The sequence below is a fragment of the Sciurus carolinensis genome, chromosome 2 (genome assembly GCF_902686445.1).
Source record: "Sciurus carolinensis chromosome 2, mSciCar1.2, whole genome shotgun sequence".
NCBI classification, from domain to species: domain Eukaryota; kingdom Metazoa; phylum Chordata; class Mammalia; order Rodentia; family Sciuridae; genus Sciurus; species Sciurus carolinensis.
In genome coordinates, this window is record NC_062214.1 from 52467530 (window position 1) to 52489235 (window position 21706).

Consider the following 21706-nt stretch of genomic DNA (forward strand, 5'->3'; position numbering starts at 1 on the left):
CAAGGGCTTGGGCTGTGGGCTAACAGTCTCTAGCTGATTAAATCCTGAAGTTCATTCAGGAGATAGATTTAGTTTAGTACAAGGATCTGGTTTTTTTGGTGTGTGTGTGTGTGTGTGTGTGTGTGTGTGTGTGTGTGTGTGTGTGTTTTGCCATTAGCAGAGGAACATGGGTGCTGTTACTGGCTTGTTTTCTTTGACCTTATTCCTCTCCCTTAAAAGAAATACACCGTGGGGCAACACAGAGTGGTTTTGTATGCTATTCACTAGGGCTTTCTGTAGCAACATGTCCTAGGATGAAATTTCCACAGCATGCCACACACTTTTAAGATCTGCTTTAGACTTTTTGAAAAGACCAAAGGGGCTTGTTTTCCTCTTTTTCTAGCTTTTATATTGTTATTACATTAAACATAATGTATCTGTGGAGCCTGGAGAAGGCATTAACCACTCTTTAATTATAAAATACATAGCTTGTTATTTTCCAGACACCCTCTTTTATCCTTTACTGCCTTCTCAATTAGTGCTCATATGAAAACCTGTTGAATCATTGATTTGTGGATTAAAAGAAGCCATAAATTAAAGACCCTCTAAAAACCCACTAGAGAGAAAGGCAGAAAGTGACTTAATGATGTCTTAGGGCTTATTAGCAACCAGACCCAATTCCTGGGCTCCATAACACAAATACAGAATAATCCCCCACCCAACCCTAGCTCCCCAAATAATTGTTTATGTACTCATTTTTCCATTAATTTGAAATAATGAGTGAATGTGGAAATTTTCAATTTAAAAGAAAAAAAAAAAAAAACTGGTCTCACCTCACCTGTGCCCTAGTAACCCACTGTGACTTCCTGCCCATAGTGGTCTGTAAAGTCACAGCCCTGGTCCCTTACCCCAAACCCATATGCAGAGTTAAATCTGTAAGTCAGTTATCAATGGCCTTAAAGATCAAGATGAATTAGTGTCCCCCTCTGAACTGGGATATGGTCCTGGGCAAGAGTCTCCACTCTGCATCAGCCTGCTCTGCTGTTTAAGACTTCAGTCCTCCTCCCTTTCTAATCTCTAGCCCCTGTACAGCTCCAGCTAGCCCCAGAGCCAGGTCCCTCTCCCTGCAGTCCCATCTTAATATCTACCCATGTTGGGCAGACTAAATTTCTCTAGCCAGCATGTGCATGACAAGATAACTGTGCCCAGTTCCTCATTTCCACTCATGTCTGTACATGCCAAGATCTGCCAGATCCTCCAAGGTCCCACATGGGCTTAAATCCTATCAGAGTCTGCTCCACTGTCCCATGAATTCAGGCTCTCAGTTAGAAACCCCTGCATTTGGCAAAGTTAACATTCTGTTTCAGTGAGTTGTGAGTGTGTCTCAAAGACATACATAATATGAAATGCTATGAAGATAATCAGTGTGAATTTGGAATGGAAGGGAATCCTAGTTCTTAGTGCCCAACTTCTGCACCTCAGTCAAACATGGCCTTCTTCTCTGGTTAACCTTCATAAAGAGATTTAAACACACACATACATGCATACACACGCATTTGTTCCTTTATGGAAAATGGGGGTGAAAAAAAATATGTTGGTGCTGACAAAAGAAACAAAGTAAAAGCTAAGAGGAAAAAGAAGCAATGCTTAATCAGAAAACAGAAATTTAAAATAATTTCATCATGGAATAATAAATTTGGTGATAGCTGAAATGAATGAACCTATCATATATTGTTTATAGAAATAAGAAAAAGTGATTCTCAAGCAAATGCTCTATGCGAACATGGGCCATCCGGAAGTCTTGGGACCCTTCAAGAGTTTCAGGATCTATTGTACTAGTATTATTCAGGGGAAAACAATTATTTTGCAGGCATTTTGAGACAGTATCCCACCCGTGGCCAAACAGAAAAGCAAAGGCGGATTCTTTGGCAATGTTCTTACCTGGTCATCATAGCGGTATGTGAGGAACTGCTCCCCTGTTGTATCTTCAAGAAAACTTCCCTGAGGAGAGAGTGCAAACTCAGGAAGGAAGTAGGCTCCAGGAGACTTCTCGGCTGTGGTCTGAAAGGCAAGGTCACCTGGTTACAAATAAGGCTTCAGAACAGACCTCCTAAGGGACAGACAAAAAGGACATTCCAAGAGAATCTGGAATTCTCCATTCAGAAAATGGAAATGCACTGTCTTGGTAAAGACCACGGTGAGGCACATCAGGTACCTGTGCTGGGGACAGTGTTAGACCAGGTCAGACATTGGTCTTTTTCAAATGACAGGATGGTACTATTCCCTGACAACTGCCCTCCTCCTGCAGCTCCCCACATTTCAGCAATTCAGCCAGAGAGAATTAACTGCTTAAGTTTTGTTGTTGCAAACCTATTGCTTTTAGAATGAATTTTCTTTCCTTTCTTCTTTTATTATTATTATTTGTGTGTGTATGTGTGTGTAAACCTGGGAAGCAATTTTTTTCCACACTAACAGAAAGACATGCTCATTATAGCAACTTAAGAAAATACAGACCACCACAAAAGACAGCAAAAGTCACCCATAATACCTTCAAACTGTGATAACCACCACTTTTATTTGTTTTGGTAGATTTCCTCTGAGTTTTTTTTTTTTTTCCTATTAACACTTTATATGTTTATATAAAAACCTGAGGTTAAATAAACATGAGTTTTGCAGAAAGACTTCATTTAGTTCATGGAAAGCTCATACCCTGGCATCTGAATTATTATACCAAGCCCCATTGATTGCTGTTTAAAGGAAGTCAAGGAGAAGAACACCCCTGGTTGGGGAATATGCCTTGGACACAATGATCATAGACTTGTTACTATCAAGCCATCCACCTCTTTCTTGGGAGATCCCATCCAAGGGAAGTTTAAGGATACAGAATGCTTACCAGGATCTCTGCCTTGATTGATTCAAGGAAGAAAGCCAAAAAGGAGATGGACTCCCCATTGCTCAGTCCTGTTGAATTGAAACACATGGGACCGAGACTAACCCCACAACTGAGAAACTCAATCCCCCTGTTTGGGAAGGAATGAGAAAGAAACAGAGTAAGAGGTAGGTATTCCTCCAAGGAAATGGATCTCAGAATGAGTGGGGAACAAATGTACTTCTCTAGGGTAGAAGTACTTCTGCTGCCCCATGGATCTCATTCTCAAACCACAGCTGAAACTTTGGTTGAAGCAAGAAAACATGTATTTGAATACTGCATTTTAAAATGAGAAACCAACACACAGTAGTTTTGTCAAGGAACAGAGAACATCTAACTTCACTAGATACCACTGAGAATTTCAAGGTTTTCTTATTAAATTTCATTCGCATGAAAGATTTAGCACCACTATTCTTAATGTGTCTCTACTGGCTTCAGAATTCACAGAATCGTAATTTTAGATGCCTAAAAAGACTGTAGAAGATATCCAGGTCAAAATTCTTATTTTATAAATGAACTAACTCAGGCTTTCAGAGTTAAGAGACCTGCTAATCATAATGAAGCCAGGCATAAAACAGGACTGAAGAGCTTTAGCTCCCATGCACAAAGTCACAGACAGATCTGCTTACCAAAGAGTGGGAGCAGTTGAGAATCACCACCTTAAAACAGCTTTTTAAATGTAGAGGACCTTCCAATACTATACTTATATTAAGTGGACCATGTATTCAATACATATTTATTGAGCACCTGCCATGTGCGTGGATACAATGAGGAACAAGAAAGAGAAGGACCCTGTTTTCATGAAGGCTGCATTCTAGTGGAGTGGAGGAAATACATAATAAAATAACCAAATGCATATAAATCAGAAAATTAAGCTCTAAGTGCTATAAAAGAAAAGAATTGGGTGACAGGAGAATAGAATTGAGGGAGGTTGCTTGATTTCAAATAAGATGGTCAGCAAAAGGATCCCCAAGAAGGCAAGACTTAAGTTAATCACTAAAGCATTAGAAGGAGCCGGTTTTGCAAAAAGGCCAGAATGAGTATTCTGCCAAATGAAGAGCAAGTCTCAAGGCCCCAAAGTGGAAAGGAGGCCAGCAAATTTGAAGAAAGGAGGTCTGTGTGGCTGGATTCAGTGTGCACAAGGACAAAAGTGGCATGAAATGGAGATAAGAGGGAAAAGAAGAGCCAGGACATTCAAAGCCTTGTAGACCATGACAAGGGGCTAGAATCACAGAAGAGTAACACTGACTGTTTTGTGGGCTAGAAGAGGCAAAATGAAATCATAAAGACCAGCTAGAAGGCTGTTGATACAAACAGGTAAGAAGGGAGGGTTCCTTGGACTAGGATCACCATCACAATGGAGAAGGAGCAAGGTGGATGAATTAGAAACCATCCAGACTTGCTAATGAGGAAGAAAAGGGGAAGAACCCAGCATAACTTCTGGGTTTGAGGTTCAAGCAACAAGCTGGAAAGGAATTCAACAGATGAGTAGCCCTGTGGCAAGCATAGATATGTTGGGAAGCACAGAATCATGTAAAGTTAGAAAAGTCTGTGAGACATCCACATGGAGGGCTTGAGTTGGTTGTTCCATATGCAACTCAGGAGCTCAGGAAGATGTGAGACAAGAGATCAGAGATTTGGAAGTCACAGCTGACGTTTTCACACACATACACACACACACACACACACACACACACATACACTTACAGTCATTATGTCTGAAAGGACACTGCCTAGAGAGTTTGGTAGGCAAGAGAGCTTTTCCTGGTACCCTCAACAATTCTAACACTTTGAAAATGAGTAGGAAAAATAAAGAAACAGAGTCTAACAATGATCATTATCTGTACTAAAATGAAGAAAAACACTGGGTCATAGAAGGATTCAGCATCAAAGAGAAAAATCACCTTAGTGCTAAGAGATGGAGAGAGACGAGGTTGGTTGAGTGTCCACTGGATCTGGCAACAAGGAGGTCACTGTTGACATTGACAAAACGAATGACAGTGAATTGGCAGAGGGACAATTCCAATGGGTATGAGTGACAGGAGAAGAGGAAGTGGAGACCATGAAGAGAGATTTGGAATGAGGCAAAAGCTAGGGGAACATGGAGTGGCAGCTAGACTTTTTAAAGATAGAAGAACTTCTATCACCAGAATACTCCAGTGGGGGGAGGGGGAGGTAGAGGATGGTCAGAATAGATGACTGCAATAGTAAAAATCTTTAGGAGGAAGAGGAATGGGATCCAGCTTGTTACATGAGTGTTTGATGAGGGTCCTTGATCCATGTAAGTCCATATCAGGCCATGTTTCTTTGCTGACTTCTAACTTTGCACTACCACCTCCCCTTGGACACCCTGCCACTGGGTCCCAAGATCATCCATCCCTATTGTACTTTCTCCCTCCCATTCAGCCTACCACTGAGCTGTTTCACTCTCCTGGGCCACTTTGCTACTGCCCTGCAGTTCCTCCCAGCAGCTACCTTCTGGGCAAGGTGGGACTGTCCTAAGACTGGTATAGACAAAGTCTTTTGGAGTCTCTTTTTGTAACAGCACAACACTTCTCTTTGTTTGTTGTGTTCCTACAGTACTAAAAACAACTATGTTCCAATGAGTCCCCCCTTTAACCAGCTTAAATTCAGATTAGTAAAATAATAATGTTTGCCTATCCCAGGCTTCTGTCTCTCCTCCAAGGATCATTTAGGCACTGCTTTTTGGAGGAACTTCCCTAAGTTTGAGGACAGAGTCTCCACTGGCTCTGCATTCCCCACAGTAGGTGTCCACCACAGTGCTTGGTCTCTGGGAGGTGAGGCATGAAAGATTGGTGGGTGGTATCACCTGAGCCATGCAGTAAAGGACCTGCTTCGTTGGCAACCCTGTGGAAGTTCAGGGTTACTAGTCCCTGGGCTAAACCAGATTTTCTTCATACCCACAACCTGCTACTTATTATAGATAAATAATGAAGCTTTTACACTCATCTCTTGTTATAAAAATCCTTACTCCAAAATAAAGTTTTACTCAGGAATGGATTCTACAGCCTAGGTGCAATCCAAGTCTTTTTCAAAACTCCATAGTATTGAGCACACAGTGAGGTTACCATGCACCTCCATGGTTGTCTGAAGTGTTGTGGTATCCCTCAATTATGAACACCCAGTACCAGAAGGGACCTTCTTGGCCATCTGATCTAGCCCAACTTCTTCAGCGATCCTGCCAGACACTCTACAGCCTCTACTTGAATACCTTTATGACTAGGAACTCACTCTCTCCAAAGCAACAGGGGTCTATCAGAATCTAGCCAGTTTAAAGACACCAAACTAGTTCAAAGTAGCCCATGGCTTTCCACCTGAAGTACCCCAGCCACCAGCACCTTCCCTGACATCCTCCTCCATAATTCCCCTCCCACATATGTACCACCAAGTGGAATTCTGGAATCTTCTCAGAGTGGGGACTAGGATGGGCCATATGTCTAAAGCGCAGAATTGCAGAATCAGACAGAACTTTAGAGACAGTTTAACCTCCACACCTTTCCTGAGGCTGGAGTTTCTCTGGCAACACCTCCAACTGTAGATGCAACAGATTCAACAAAGGTCCTTTGAAGAAAAAAAACAGGAAGGAAGGCCACTAGGGTTTCTGAGTGTCTACTATGATCTAGCACCTGTGAAAGTTCATTCTGACTTCACACTACACTGTGAGGTGGTGACCTTGCTGCACACAGTGGGTCAGAACATTTGACTAGGGACACACAAACTTGGCTACCTAGGGAAACTACACCCCTATTGCATTTCCTCTTCTCTTTCAGCGGATAAGAGTCTTAGAAAAACTGAGCAGCATCCTTTAGGAGAAATGGCTGAGTCCATTCACGGTTTCAGAAAGGGAGCACCATAAGGAACACACATTTGACATTTCCACCCAGATGGGAGGTAACTTCCTAACTGTCAGCAGACTCAGGGGCATATGGCTCCTTATGGGATGGGGTGACCACAGAGGTCAGGACCCCCTTAAGTAGCAAGAGTTGGAGGGAAGACAGGGGGAGGGAGGCCAGATAGGAAGTGTACAATCTTCCCAGGGAACAGAGCCAGTGCTGGGGAGAGAAGCTGCCAAAATGCATCCTCTCCACCAGCTGCTGAGTCACCAGGGACCAGGGCAGGAGGAATCCAGACGGTACCTCCAGGGACTATGAATCTAAGACTTGGGGATACAGCTGTGCCTCCCCCACCCCCAAACCCCAGCTTAAGTCTTTGACTTTGGCAGGAAGAAGTAACATGGAATGACTCTTCAAAACTAGGATTTCAGTATTCTAAGCATCCCTATAAAGGATCAAGAATAACTATCAAGGCTGAGATGGACTGAGTGTATAATTGCAATATAATAAACATATACAAATAAACGTGTTTATATATTTGGCATCTGAAGTGGAGGGCAGCTTGGGAGCTGAGCCCTTAGCCTTTGGAGTTTGATGTTATCTCCAGATTGACTAGAGGACAAGCTGGTATCCACTGAAGAAATGGCTGGTGGGCAGGAAATTACCCTCATACATCTGATGTCTGAAGTATACTAAGTGGAAAATAGAGTAGGAAAAAGCACTTTGGCTTTTGTAGTTGTTCTTTTTTTTTTTTTTTTTTTCTATCTCTCACAATGAGGTAATGGGAAAAGAGAAAAGCAAGGGAGAAGTGGGTATTCCTATAACAGAGAATGGGACTCATGTGCCTCAAAAGTCAAGCACAGGGCCTGGGATTGTGGCTCAGTGGTAGAGCACTTGCCTATATGTGAAGCACTGGGTTTGAACTTCAGCACCACATAAAATTAATTAATTAATTAATTAAAGGTATTGTGTCCATCTACAACTTAAAAAAAAAAAAAACAAGCAGACACCAGTTTAAAAAAAAAAAAAAAAACACAATGTGACCCCCATAGAAATTCAACGAATTAGTTTGAACACTTCTGGTTCAGTCTGAGCCCTAGAGGTAAGATGCTCATTCCTCTCCAGAGCATGAACACAGCTGAGCAGTACACCACCAACCTTCAGACTCTGGTCAGTGGAGGCTCCCAAGTCTTTTTCCCACATGCTGTTGCTAAGCCATGTTCCTGTACTCTGGACTGAGACCAGCCCAGTTTCCTGTCATTCACATCCTCTTTCATTCTAGTCCATCGGGACTATTTTGGATTCCAACTCCATCTACCGGTATGTATATCACTCTCCCTGCTTCATGTCAGCCCAAACTTGAGGCATGCTCTCCACTGGCATATTAGTTACCACTACAAACACTGAGCTGGAACAGGACTGAAGTCTGGCCCTTTACCTATCTTCAGGCTAATAGAAAATCTACCCAATTATTGTCTCCTCAGTTCAGATGTCTCCACATTGGTCACTAAAGATTCAAAAAATATCTTGTCAGGTGCTTCAAGTCAGGAGTGATACTGACAATACAAGGGAATAAGATTCCAGACAGAAGAAGTGAGATTCCAACATATCTAAATAGACTGGGACAAAGGCCAAGCTCCAAGAGGGCAAAGCCTGAGCCACTATTGCTGGACTCTTCCCATGACACCATGGCTCAGTAGAGGACTTTAAAGGTCACTGCCAGGGATAGAAAAGCACAGATAGATCATCGGTGTTTATGCATGACAACCAAGATCTGCAAGGGAGAGTTCAGCATAGGGATGGGAGGGGAAGGACCACCCCTGCAGTTGGAAAACCCCTTTAAATGATAATGTTCCCTAAGTCTAGAAGTGTGCCTCCCAGGGGCAGCAGACAGAATCCCAGGCTCAGAGCCAGCAAACAGTTTGCAAAGAAGACTGCCTCTGGTGGTTTTTCTCCCTGGCCAGGATGGTACATACGGACTTTATAGCTTTAAACTTTTAGGGCCTACTATGGTTTGGATATGGATTGTTCCCCAAAGCTCATGTGTTGAAGGCTTGGTCCCCAATGCAGCAATGTTCAGAGGTAGGATTTGGGAGGAAGTGAGTGGATCACAAGGGCTCTGACCTCATCTGTGGATTAATCCATTGAGGGATTCATAGCTGAGTGGATTATTTTAAGGTTGTTATGGTTTGGATATGAGGTAGCTCCAAAAATTTCTATTAATACAGAAATATTCAGAGGCAAAATGATTAGATTATGAGGGCTATAACTTAATCGAACTATTAAAACTATAATGGACGGACTGGATGGTTAACAGTAGGCATATGGGGCATGACTAAAGGAGATCAGTCTCTGGGTACTGGCCCTGGAAGGGTGCATATTCCCCCATAGTTCCTTCCTCTCTCTCTCTCTCTCTCTCTCTTTCTCTCTCTCTCTCTCTCTCTCTCTCTCTCTCTCTCTCTCTCTCTCTCTGCTTCCCAACCCCACCATGCACTGAGCAGATTTTTCTCCACTGGGACTTTCCCCCATGATACAGTACCTCACTTGGGCCTAGAGCAATGGAGTCAGTCATCTGTGAACTGAACCTCTGAAACCATGAGCTCTGAATAAATTTTTCCTCCTCTAATTTGTTCTGGTCAGGTGTTTTGATCATCATGACAAAAAAATCTGACTAAAACAGAGGTGGTGGAAACAATAAGAAGTGAAACTTAGTTGGAGGGAATGTGTGTACTTAGGGGGTATGTTCTTGGAAACTACATCTTGTTACCAGTCACCTGCTCTCTGCTTCCTGGCTGCCGTGAGGTGAGCAGCTTTCCTCCATCATGCCCTTCTGCCATGATGTTCTGCCATGTCTCAGACCCAAAGCAATGGAGATAGTCAGTCATGGACTGAAACCTCTGACCCTATAAACCAAAATAAATCTTTCCTCTTTTTTAAATTATTTTTCTCAGGTATTTTGTTACAGCAGCAAAAAGCTGACTAACAAAGGCCCATGAGGAAAAATACTACTTAAATTCAGTGTACCAAGCACATTTTTGTTCCAAAATCCTTGATGTACATTTTGTTTCCTGAATCTGAAATGAAGGTTAAAAAAAAGAAACCTCCAGGACCATTTTGGTTTTTCAAGTAGGATGTCACCATTCCAGGACTTTTCAATCTTTGGTGCCCAAAAACTTCCTGATAAAATATAAAATACATTTACTTTGGCAGGGAAAGACGGGAAGCCAAAGGAAAAGCAGTTTTAAACATTTTTTCCCAGTTTTTAAAGTTAATTCTAGTGATTTAAGATTCTTTTTCTCTATTTACTATCAGTTAAATATATCTTCTCCTGAGATTGTTCAGTTGAAAGATCGAACATCTTAAAAAATATCTGAGAATGACTCAGCCAAAATACCATCAAGTTTTACACTTTAGCTTCACTCTGGGTCACATTTTCAAAGGAAGTGTTAGCAGCAGACTCTTCCCTATCCCTCCCAGATTGCTGAGGTAGGGTGGCCTTTGGGTGCCCTTATTCAGGAAGAACTGTTTACATGGCTGGAGAAGCTCCTTTCTGGGATTTAAATATATCACATTAATAAAAGCTAGAGAGAAAAAAGTATAAAAAGGGACCTGATGAAAACACAAGGGAAATGAGTAAAGTTGAAGAAGGGAATCGGGGGGAGGGAAAAGGAAAGGGAAATGGGATTAAATTGTTATGTGTATGTACAAATATGTCACAATGAATCCCACTATTATGTGTAATTGTAATACTCCAATAAAAAATAAATATATCACACTAAGACTCTTTAGCAAACTGGAATTTGGATCTCATGAATGTCATTCACAGCACCACTTCTTCTACCACTAAACATACATTCCTTCTTTCTTAAGTTCCTCTCTCTCTCTCTCTCTCTCTCTTCCCCACAGCACTCCAGACACATACACACACACACACACACACACACTCTGATGTACACATTCTTAATCAGCCCTGGCAAGCAGGGCCCAGAGTAATCAGTGAAAAGATCTTATTGGAACAAGTTTCACCTTTCAGTTCCCTGGAAGGAGAAAACCTCAAAATGGAGTCAACACACTTTACTACCTCTTTGAACCTTCTGTGGTGCGCAGCACTGGGCTTTGTACCCGGAAGACCTCCAGTAATTGAGTTCTCTCCTAGAAGCAGACCTGAGTTGCCTCTTGCCCAGCCCAGGAGCCCTGCATGACGGGTGTCTGACTATTCCCTCCACCACAGAAAGCATGCAGACTGTGTTGAATAAGCCTGCTGGCACTTCACAAGGGGTTATTTTAAAACTCAACTATTACTCTGAATGGGGAACGGAAAGAAAGCCTTCCCCTGCCAATATACACAATACAGATCCTCTTTCCCTGGAGCCTGCCCCCCAAAATTTTTATTTAAGAGTCCATTTTTCAAGTCCTTGAAGTGAACTGACCCATTGGAAACTGCCTCAATTAGCAAAATGTCACATGGAAATAAGTCTACCTTAAAATACCTCAGGAAAAAACTGAACATCATGCTCCATGAACAGGCTCTGTTGCCAAATAAAGAACCCAGGGGCTCATCTCAGATCTTGATAAATTGTAAACTCCCTGTTCCACTCCTTCTCCTGTTCTTTCCCCTCCTGGTCCAGCCACCCAGGCAAGGGGTGGTGCTGTCCCCAATGAGGTAGTCAGTAGAGGAAGCAATGGGAATGAAGGCAAATAACTGGTGGTGGGAGTGAGTGTGGTGTGTGGAAACCACTCTGAGAGAGAGCTGCACAAACATGAGGTGATTGTGGGTGGATCCTTGTCATTCTCTCCCAAGAATCACTTTCACTCCTTGCCAGGAAGCCCTTGTGAAGAGAAAACAGTCTCTCAGGCCCAATCTGGGCACTGGAATCTGCACTTTGATCCTAAAGTGAAATACGTATTTTCCCACAGCCTCTTCACCGCTAACACTCATCAATATCTCCTGGCAAAGAAAAGGCATCTTTGCCTTTTAAATGAAGTACAAACAAGTATTTAATTTTACCAGAGTGGGGGTGGGGAATCCAAACAGTAGGGAGTATCCAAGTGCTTCCTGAGGTCTGTAGGGCCTATTCAGTCACTTGGTCTGCACGCATGGATTCAGCACCTACAAGGCACCCAGCAGTGTCTTAGCAGTTGATAAAACAGAGAAGAATCACTTTTTCCAAGAAGCTGAGATTCTAACTAAGGAAACAGAAAATGAACTCAACACAGAGGTAAACTGTATAGTAAAGCTGTTATATGGGGAAGGGAGACTGGAAGTGCTGGGGAGCAGGATATAAATTGCAATTTTAAATAGAATGCTCTAGGTAGGCCAAGGTAGGTCAGGGCTCCTGAGGGAATCATTTATCTGATCTTCTAAACTGACAGTGTATGTCTTGCCCTTTTTCTTGGAGGTTCCAACATGTCCACAATCTCTAGGAAACTGGCTGGGGCCTGCAGAGTTCTGGAGTCTTGCTGTCTCTACCTGCAGCAGCAGGGTGACCCTTTTCTCCTTGGCCCAAGTGCCTCTCAGCCTTGACTGCCCTGCATCCAGCCTGGCCTGGGCAAGTGCTGCTGCCACTCTAGCACTCCTGCCTCCTGAACAAGGATGCCTCTGCTGCCCTGCCATGCCTGGCTGCCTGATGAGCCACAGCTGATACTGCCCTGGCCTTATAACAGGTGCAACCTGTGTATAGAGAGAACACCCATTCCTTGACGACTGGTTAATTATGTCAGCATAACACCCTTTGTTGCCAACCTGCGTGACCATCATCGAGTACCATATAAATTTTACGCATGAATCTGTGTTAATTCAGTAGCAAAAAAAAAGAAAGAAAAAACAAAATGTAACCAGCTCTTCCCCATCTTCCCCATTTGGCAATGAGACACCACCCAACCTGACAAAGTCCAGAAATGCATCAGGGACACATTCATGTTTATTCAAGGTCTTTCTCACCCCTACAGCTTTATTTCTTTCAGGAAACAGATCGTCTGTGTGGCTGAAATCATGCAGGCTTTCAAAATGCAGCCTTCCAAAAGAAGAAAAAGACAGAAATGTGCTGTTTGCACATACTCTGAAAAACATTTATATTCATCATAAACCGGTTTGTTTTTCTAAGCTTCGCAGGGCAGGAAGTGTTCAGTGCGAATACGTCAGAGGAATTGCCAGATTTGCTGTTTGGATGCTCATGGCTTTCAGAATTCTTAAACAAGTAAGAGGATAGGATGATAGCAATTTAGACTTGGGGTGTCTTTGCTTCTTGTGACTAAAGGCATCACTTTAATTTCCATAACTACAGAAAAATCTTGAAATTTAGCATAAAATCTGAAGAACTTCTTAAAAACAAAAGGTGATGCTTTCATAAACTTAAGATAACAAACATCAGTCTTTGCAGTATAATGGTAACAAACCCATGTTGGAGTCATAAATCAACATAAGAAATGATTACAAAATACTCTTTTGTTGAAAAGAAAAACAAATGCAAAATACAGTTTTTGATCCAGTATGTTGGAGGTGACACAGGTTTGTGAATTTAAGATAATATTTTAAAGTATAATTTTAATTTCCTAATGATATATGGAGTTATAAATAATTTTCTTTTGAGTGTTTAAAACATCATCATGCAATTCCATATTTGTTTGACATGAAAATGTCACTTAGCTTTAAGTCCTGAATAAACATCAGATTCGTTTTACCAATGGTACCGGATACATGGAAAATCACATTCACAAACTAGACAAACTTAGACACCAAACACCTGTTATAATTGGCAATGGATGCTCAAGTTTAAAAAGAGGAGCCTGGAGGCCTGAGAAAGTGACTGCATGGCTCTCTGCAGATCTCCTACAGCTCCAGGTCTTACTCCCCACATCACCCAACAGGAAAGATCAAGCCAGATGAACACCACAATGCCCTAGATAGCAGAAAAGTCAGGCAAGAAGAAGATTGGGCAGTAACTGTTTCTTTACTTTTTTTTTTTTAATTATCACAGTAATAATTTTCGTGTGAATATAGAAAACATTCCCTAAGCAAAAAAATATCCAGCAGTCAAAAAGTAAAATTCTTTTTGCTTTGTCCTGAGAATCATTTTATGTTTTTAACCAAAATCAGGTCCAGAAGAGAAGACCTAAGACCCTTCCCACTGACTCAAAGGGTCCTGAGATATAGTCCCACTATGTGCTAAGATAAAAGAGAAGTGCAGAATAACTCCCAGGATACAGAAGTAATGTTGAAGACCTTAGTTATTGCTTCCCCTCGCTGCCTGCAGGAAGGGAGGATTCAGGAGAGAAGGCAGCTGGATAAGGCATATTTGCGCTTTCAGGACCTCAAGTTCCTCATTTGCAAAATGAAGTTAAAAACCAAATACTTCCGTGAGTTGCTGTGACTATTTAATAAAACAATTTATGTGATGGTGCTCTTGAAGTTGTACAAATATTATAATACTAGATGATTATACTCAAATATTATAATACTGAAATGATTATACTCAAAAAATTCCAAAAGCAAGTTTTTAATTTAAGCATTAATGCAAACATGTATTGAGTATATTCCACTTGCAGATACTGCACTGGTCATCAGACTGAACAAGAGGTTCCATGCTTTGGACTGCTTACCTTCTAGGCGTGGACTGAAAGAAGCAAACAGGCAATGATGAAGTCATGTGATAAGGACTATCCCAGAGAGGAAAAATGGAAAGCCACAGAGGCACATGGGATTGTCACCAAGGCAGAAGCCACCAAGTTGAAATGTAAAGGAAGAAGAAATTAGCCAGGGAAATAGAGAGAAGGAGGGAAGAACAGGTCTTCTGGAATAACATGGGCATGATGAACAACATGGGCAAAGACAAGGAGGTTGGAACAGACAGAGCAAGTCGGAGGAACAGAGTATAGCTCTGCAGACCTGAGCACAGAGTGTGAGAGAAGTGGAGAAGAGAAGCTGGAGAGGCAGAACCACGCTGGATCTTGAAGCAGGGCAGATCGCAAAGTTCATGTTCATCCTTCAGAAGCATTGGAGGGATAATAAAAGGTGGTGAAGTTATGATGGGGAAGACCTGGGAGGGTGAGATAGACAGAGGCGGGAGACTAGTTAGGCAATATGATGGTGGCAATGAGGATTGAGAGAGAAATGAATGGTAAGATAACATCTTAGAACTCAAGCTATAAAAAAATTGTCTCACTCTATTTGAAATACTGGGAGAAACGACAACATTTAAGGGACGAATATAAATAATAAAACTGACTCCAAGGAAGGAAAGAAGGGAGGAAGGAAGTAAGAGAAGGAGAGAAGGAGGAAAAATCTCAATGGTCCTTTAACCATTAGAGAAATGGAATCAATATCTAACATTCCATCCATGAAGAAAACAGCAGAACCACAAGGTTTTAGAGGTGCTCACCTCAAAACATTCAAAATACAAATAGTTCAAACTCTAAAAATTATTTCAAGAAATAGTGAAAAGAAAGGAACACTCAACAAATCATTTTGTGAGATTATAATCTTGATAACAAAACCAGGCAAGAATAATACAAGAAAGATAATCACATATGAATCTCTCCTAAGATGAATGCACAATTCCTAAGTAAAAGATAAATAAAATAAATCTAACACTGTACAAAAGGAAAACAACAGTAGAATGAATTGATATATTGTATTATATTTATAACCTGGAACACAACAGAACAATAAAAATGAATGAATTCAGCTTCTCATGTCAACAGAGATGAAATTTAAAACCATAACACTGAGCAGAACAGATACAGTTTGATTTCATTTGTATAGAATCCAAAAAAGGATAATACTGAATAATACATTATTTAGGGATACACACTAATGTGTTGAAGTATAATGACAAGTGAAGGAAGCATAACAATACTCTCCTTTTATTGTATGTATATACACATATACATATAATAAGTTTTAACTCAGAGTTGCATGTATATATATGCATGTTTATTTCTAACACTATGCAAACCTTTAATATCAATGAGAAAGTGGTGACTTATTCAATAAATCTTCAACATAATAAGTACATAGAGGAAAATGGGTAAACAGACGCCTCCTCCATTACTGCACCAAAATTAATTCCATATGGATTAAAAATGTAATATGTACGTGCATACCCATATGTGTGCATGTGTATGTATACAATTCTACCATTTTATAGGGTCAAGAATTGTGAAAGAAAAGTCTGTCATCAATCTGTTTACCTACTGCAAGTTATTTTTTCTTCCATCTAGAATTTTGGAACATATTTACAATATCCAATTTAAAGTGTTTGTCTACTGGGTCCAATGTCAGACATCCTAAAAAAGTTTCTTTTAACCACTTTCTTTTTGTGTGCATGGGCCATGTGTGTTGTTTCTTTGTGTATCTCATAAAATTTTGTTGAAAAGTGGACACTTGAAATAATAGCATGGGAGCACCTTTAGAAATCTTTTCATCTTTGTCCCTAGAAGTTGGGACTTTTACTAGAATATGGTTAGGTCTCAGAATGTAGCTTTTCTCATCTGCCCTGACTGTAACCTTGTCTTTCTTCACTCAAGGCAACTTCCTAATGGTTGGGTCATTATTGCCTCCTCTCCACCCATCCCTCCTTCTCCTTCTGCTGTTTCTGGTGTTTGAATATGAGATCTCCTAAGTCTCTTCTTGAAATCTCTTAGTATTTCCTTCATGCTTTACACTTTGTGGTTTTCCTCTGTATTAAACGGTATTTTCCTCACTTGGATATCCTTCAACTTCTCCACTGACTTTTTACTTTGGAAAAAAAAATTTTAAGTTTAAGAAAGCTGCTTGGGCTACAGTGGGATCTCCTTAAGTACTGTTAGTCTGTGGCTTTTCTGATTTTCCTCTGTCTCCTCCATCGTCACTGCTTCAATAAGAGATGGGATGCACAGTTCATTGTTCCTCTTTCAGGCTGCTAGGCCCTCTGCTAGGTGTGCTCCTTTTACACTCTTACATACACAGTTTAAAAATGAAAAACTGAAGGAATTTTGAAACACTATTCAGTTACATACATGTAAAGATTAACTTTCCTTAGCAAATTTAAGTCCTAAATACTTAGTAATGCTAAGGGGGAAAGAGCAAGTTTTAGGCTAAGGAAACATTAAATTCTCTATGTTGGCCATCTCCTTACAAGGAGAAGAGAACAGAGAAAATTAGCTAGCTGCATTCTAAATGACAGAGGAAAGAAGATGGGGCAGAGGATGCGGAATCCACCTCTTCCTAAGAAATCCTATAGTAGCCACCAGGCACGTGTGTCTATTGAGCATCTGAAACAGGACCAGTCTGAATTGAGAGGTACTGAAGTATAATATAAACACTTGACTTCAAAGACTTGGTATGAAAATAAGCAACGTAAAATACCTCATTTGGAACTTTTATATTGATTATATTTGAAATAATATGAAATATATGATGAAAATTAATTTCTACCTGTTTCTCTTAACTTATTTTAATGTATTTACTAGAAAATTTACTGTCATGTATGTAGCTTGCATTACATTTCCATTGAACAGCACTGCTGTTTGGGATCCAGGAGTGGTTTTAACTTCCCTGAAAGTTCTAAGGAGATGAGTGTCTGCAATACTCTTTACCCATGTAGATGCAGTCTTGGGTTCAAGACTCAGCAGATGATAATAGAGGGGCTTCAGAAAGGAATAATCAAAACCTCATGGCACTGCAGACTCTGTATCCTACAAGAGGTGCCATCCCACATCAATCATTGGCTCTGATGAGAATGACTGTCAACCTCAAGCCAATGTGAAAGACCTTGCTCAAGACACACCACAGTGAAGCTGAACAATTAAATCATTTGATTCCTGAACAGAAAGCCAGAAAACATCACAAACATTCTAACAAAGATGTTGTGTGCCACCTAAGACATGAAACTTCTTCCATTTCTTCCATTTTTAGCAGCTGCAATGCAAGTATAATTCAAATAGCATGACTGTATCTACTTTCTATACTTAGATGATGTATGACAGTTACTAAAAACCTATTTGTGCTCTCCCATAGCAAGTCGGTCCCCACACTGAAGAACTGACTGTGTGATTGGTTGTTCAGGAGTAAATGAAATGTGAATGAATCACAAACCTCCTTGTGAAGAAACCATTCCATATCCTTATTTAAAAATAGCTCTGTTGTGGTGCAAAGTGTCTTTAAGTGTTCAGAAGGAAAAATGGTGTAGCTGCTCAAAGGCTTGCCTGCATCTACTCAGAGGTCTGTGACAGGTTGTAAAAGAGAGGCGTCTGCTACTTGGCTTAGGGCAGAAACCCAGGAGAGAGTAGAGGCCAGACCAGGAGGGAGTAGGAGGGAGAAGGAGTGAGCTGCCAGGAAGAGGCTGGAAAGAGCCCATCGTGGGGTTTCTACATGTCCTCAGGGAAGTCACAGGGAGAGGCAGTTTCATACTCCTGGGGCCTCACTCTTGCTTGGTTATCCTCTGAGAAGATCAAAGAAAAGGAAGAAACAGTCACATATCCAGATGCCTACAATGTACCAGACACATAAGGGACACTTGGCAGAGTTTATCTAAATGAATCCCACATCAGCCCTGCAAGGTAGTTAATATCATCTCTCTTTTTTAAAAGAAGGGAAAAAAATTCTGAGGTTGTTGCAGTCAAGAGGGCTATCTAATATTTAATAAGTGGCAGAGCTTTTTGGAAAATTCATTCGTTGCCTCTTCACTGAGCCATATGGGATAAAGAATGAATTTTCTTGGGGTAAAAATAAATGATGCTAAACATATTAAATAAAAGAGGAAATCTGTGTGCCATCAAGATAAGAAGGGATTTATTTTAAAAGACACATACAAAGGCAAACTATAAAAGACAGGATGAGTAATCACCCATTCATTCATTCATTCATTCAACAAATATTTCCAAACATCGGCCATGCACCACCACTTACTGGGCACTTGGGATATATCACTGGAAAAAAAAAGAGATTAAAAAATTCCTGCTTTCTTAGAGTTTATATTCTAGAGAAAAACTACATCAAATTAAAATAGGCATCTTTGTTCATCACAGAAGATAAAAATATAGCCTGTACACTGAGAAGAGATATATAACCAGCAAAGCATTAGTATACAGAATATATAAATACAGTCTACAGATAAATAGGAAGATACAGACAACAACTACTACAACAACAAAACCTCTTGGGGAAAACAGATGAATAAGAATCCACAGAAGTAGAAAAATCAACACCAGTACACATAAAAAGATGGGTATTTCAGTAGTAACAGGGAAAACACAAATTATAACACCAAAAAGACTCCAATTAATAACCACAAAAATGACAAAAATGAGCCAGGCATGGTGGTACATTCCCAGTGACTCGGGAGGCTGAGGCAGGAGGATCACAAGTTAGCCTCAGTAACTAAGAGAGGCCCTAAGCAACATAGTGAGACCCTGTCTTAAAATAAAAAATAAAAAGGGCTGGGGATGTGGCTCAGTGGTAAAGTATCTCTGGGTTCAATCCACAGTACCAAAAAAAAGAAAAAATGAAAAAGCCTGACAATATCAGGTGTTTGAAACAATGTAATACAATGAGGAATCTTCATTTCTAGTTAGTCTCTTATCAATTGGTATCATTATTCTGGATAATCATGCTTGCAATGGCTAGTAGAATTGAAGATGAACAAATTGCTTTGCCTAGCAATTCCACTTCGCAGTAGAGTACAAAATGCCATACAGAAAGGTTCATAAAAAGAAAATTGGAAACAACCAAATGTTGAAATAAAGTCACATTTAACAATAGGCATGAATCGCACTAACAATGTTGAGCAAGAACAGCAAGTTGCAGAATACTCACAGTTTCCAAAGTACAAAACGACACCATGTGTTTTATTTAGGAATATATAGTAAAAGGATAAAGAAAAAGAAGGGAATTATAAACTCAACTCAGAATAATCATGCTCTGGGGACAAGCGGGAGACAAAAAGGAATATGTAGCTGGGGCTTTGTGTTAATAGTGTTTTATTTCTTAAGCTGGAAAGCAGTATGTGAGTATGAACTATATTGTTATTTAATGGATTTTAATTACATAATCATTAACATATTAAAAACTAGCAAGCTCAGCAGAAATCTTAAAAAAAAGAGTTCTAAAACATAAGAATGATAAAAAGATAAATTAATACTATTCTTGATGAACTGTAAACAGGTGATCTTTGCTTTCTACTTCAAATCCACTATGAAAGCTAAGAAAACCAAAAGAAGTTTATAGCTGAGAACGTAAGTACACCCTAAAATACTAGTATCTGAGGAAGACAACATAAGAACATTCCTAAATACAGAATGAGAAGTCAAAAGAAATTGAACAGTGCTGGTTGTCAAAGGCTAACCAGGCCTTCAAGATGTCTCAGGACAAAACACATTGATCCATCATCTAAGAAAACCAGAGCTGCCCCTGTGTGAGAGACTTGGACTTGGGCAGTGTGAGACAGGTGTGGGCAGCAACACAGAGAGGTGAGCGAACAAGGCGCTATGAACTTAAGAGGCAGAGGGCAGAGGGCACAGTGCTGGGAGGGCCAGAGCACGGCTCCCTGAGATACCAGAAAGCCTGTCTTAAACAGTTCTGGGCTATTCACGTGCTGTCTACTCATCTGCCCAACTCAATTTCAACTCCATATTCTCAATCCTATGTCCCCAGATCTATGCTGGACTGTGAGAGATCAAGGGTAAAGCAGACATGACATCAAGAAAAGGACATAACTTTCCTATGTTCATATATGAATACACAACCAATGAAACTCTACATCAGGCACAACCACAAGAATAAGATTCTAAGTAAAATAAGTTATATCCACATGTGTATAATATGTTAAAATATACTCTGCTGTCATGTATATCTAAAAAGGACAAATTCAATAATTTTTTTTAAAAAAGAAAAGGGCAAGAAAAGTCAAATGGTAAGTCCAATGGGGGACAAGAGGAATTTCGATGTATAGCAATAACTCAATTACAAGGTAGAATACAAAAAGGGAAATTCAAGGTAGTGAGTGGATCCAAGAAGGTGCTGTAGATGTCTTGAATTGTGAAGGATGTCCAGGATTAAGATCAGAGGGGTTATTGAGAGAAGGGAGGCTGATCAGAGGGGTAAGTGGAGGCAGGATTAAGTAGAGGAAAATGCAACAAAAGCTCAGCATGACGAGGAAAAGGGTAGGGTGTCCACCACACTATTTGAAGCAAACAGTGAGCCACACACAGAGCAGAAGAAGAACCCAAGAATTCCACTCCAATGGCCACAAACAGAAGGTCTGAGCAAGTGTCTATTTTCTTTCATTCTCCCCACCAACACCAGTTTCTTCTTGGCTCAAAGGAATGACCAATTTTATTGAGCCAATGCCTTAAATTGAAGTTGTGGCCAAAGTCCAAATATTTCCAAGTGAATTTCCTTGTACTCATAAGCCTCTGAAAAAGATCAGACAAGTTTTGAAAACCTGCCTGGGATTTTTTTTTTTTTCCTCTACCACTGGGCAATTTGGTCCACCTGACAACAGACTGGGGAATGACCAGGGAGAAAAGTGAATAAGAAGCAAATCAAAATAGAGGTACATTTCTTTAAAGCTATAAACAACACATTTTTGTGACTGAAGAAATAAACATACTTCACTTCTAAGAAAGCAAACATTTGTAGGAAAGTCATTACATGACATCTGCTGTCTGATGCAAAATTCAAGGAAAACAGCACAATTCAGGCCAAGCCAAGTGAAAGACCAATTAGGATTATTTAGACTACAGCACTATCATGCTTTCTTGGTCAATAAACACTGAATCTCCCTACCCTTTAACACTGATGTTCTCTAACAAGACACAAAATTCTTCCTTCTTCCAATATACCAGTCATCTGGAATTGAACAGGATTAAAGTCAACATGAAAATTATAAGTATCTGTAGCATTAAAAAATAATAACATAACATGCAAGAGATTTTTTTAAGTTTTAGTCTAGAAAATAAACTTAAT

General features: G+C 40.4%; 1 protein-coding gene across 3 annotated transcripts in view; it reads right to left on the minus strand.

Annotated features, from left to right (window-relative positions):
- Adamtsl3 (ADAMTS like 3) overlaps nucleotides 1-21706 on the minus strand; it is a 347565-nt gene that overhangs the window by 304017 nt on the left and 21842 nt on the right. For all 3 annotated transcript variants that reach the window (XM_047534772.1, XM_047534782.1, XM_047534791.1), the window contains exon 3: nucleotides 1921-2040. In XM_047534772.1, the coding sequence (XP_047390728.1) occupies nucleotides 1921-2040 (120 nt within the window). The remainder of the gene's footprint in view (nucleotides 1-1920; nucleotides 2041-21706) is intronic.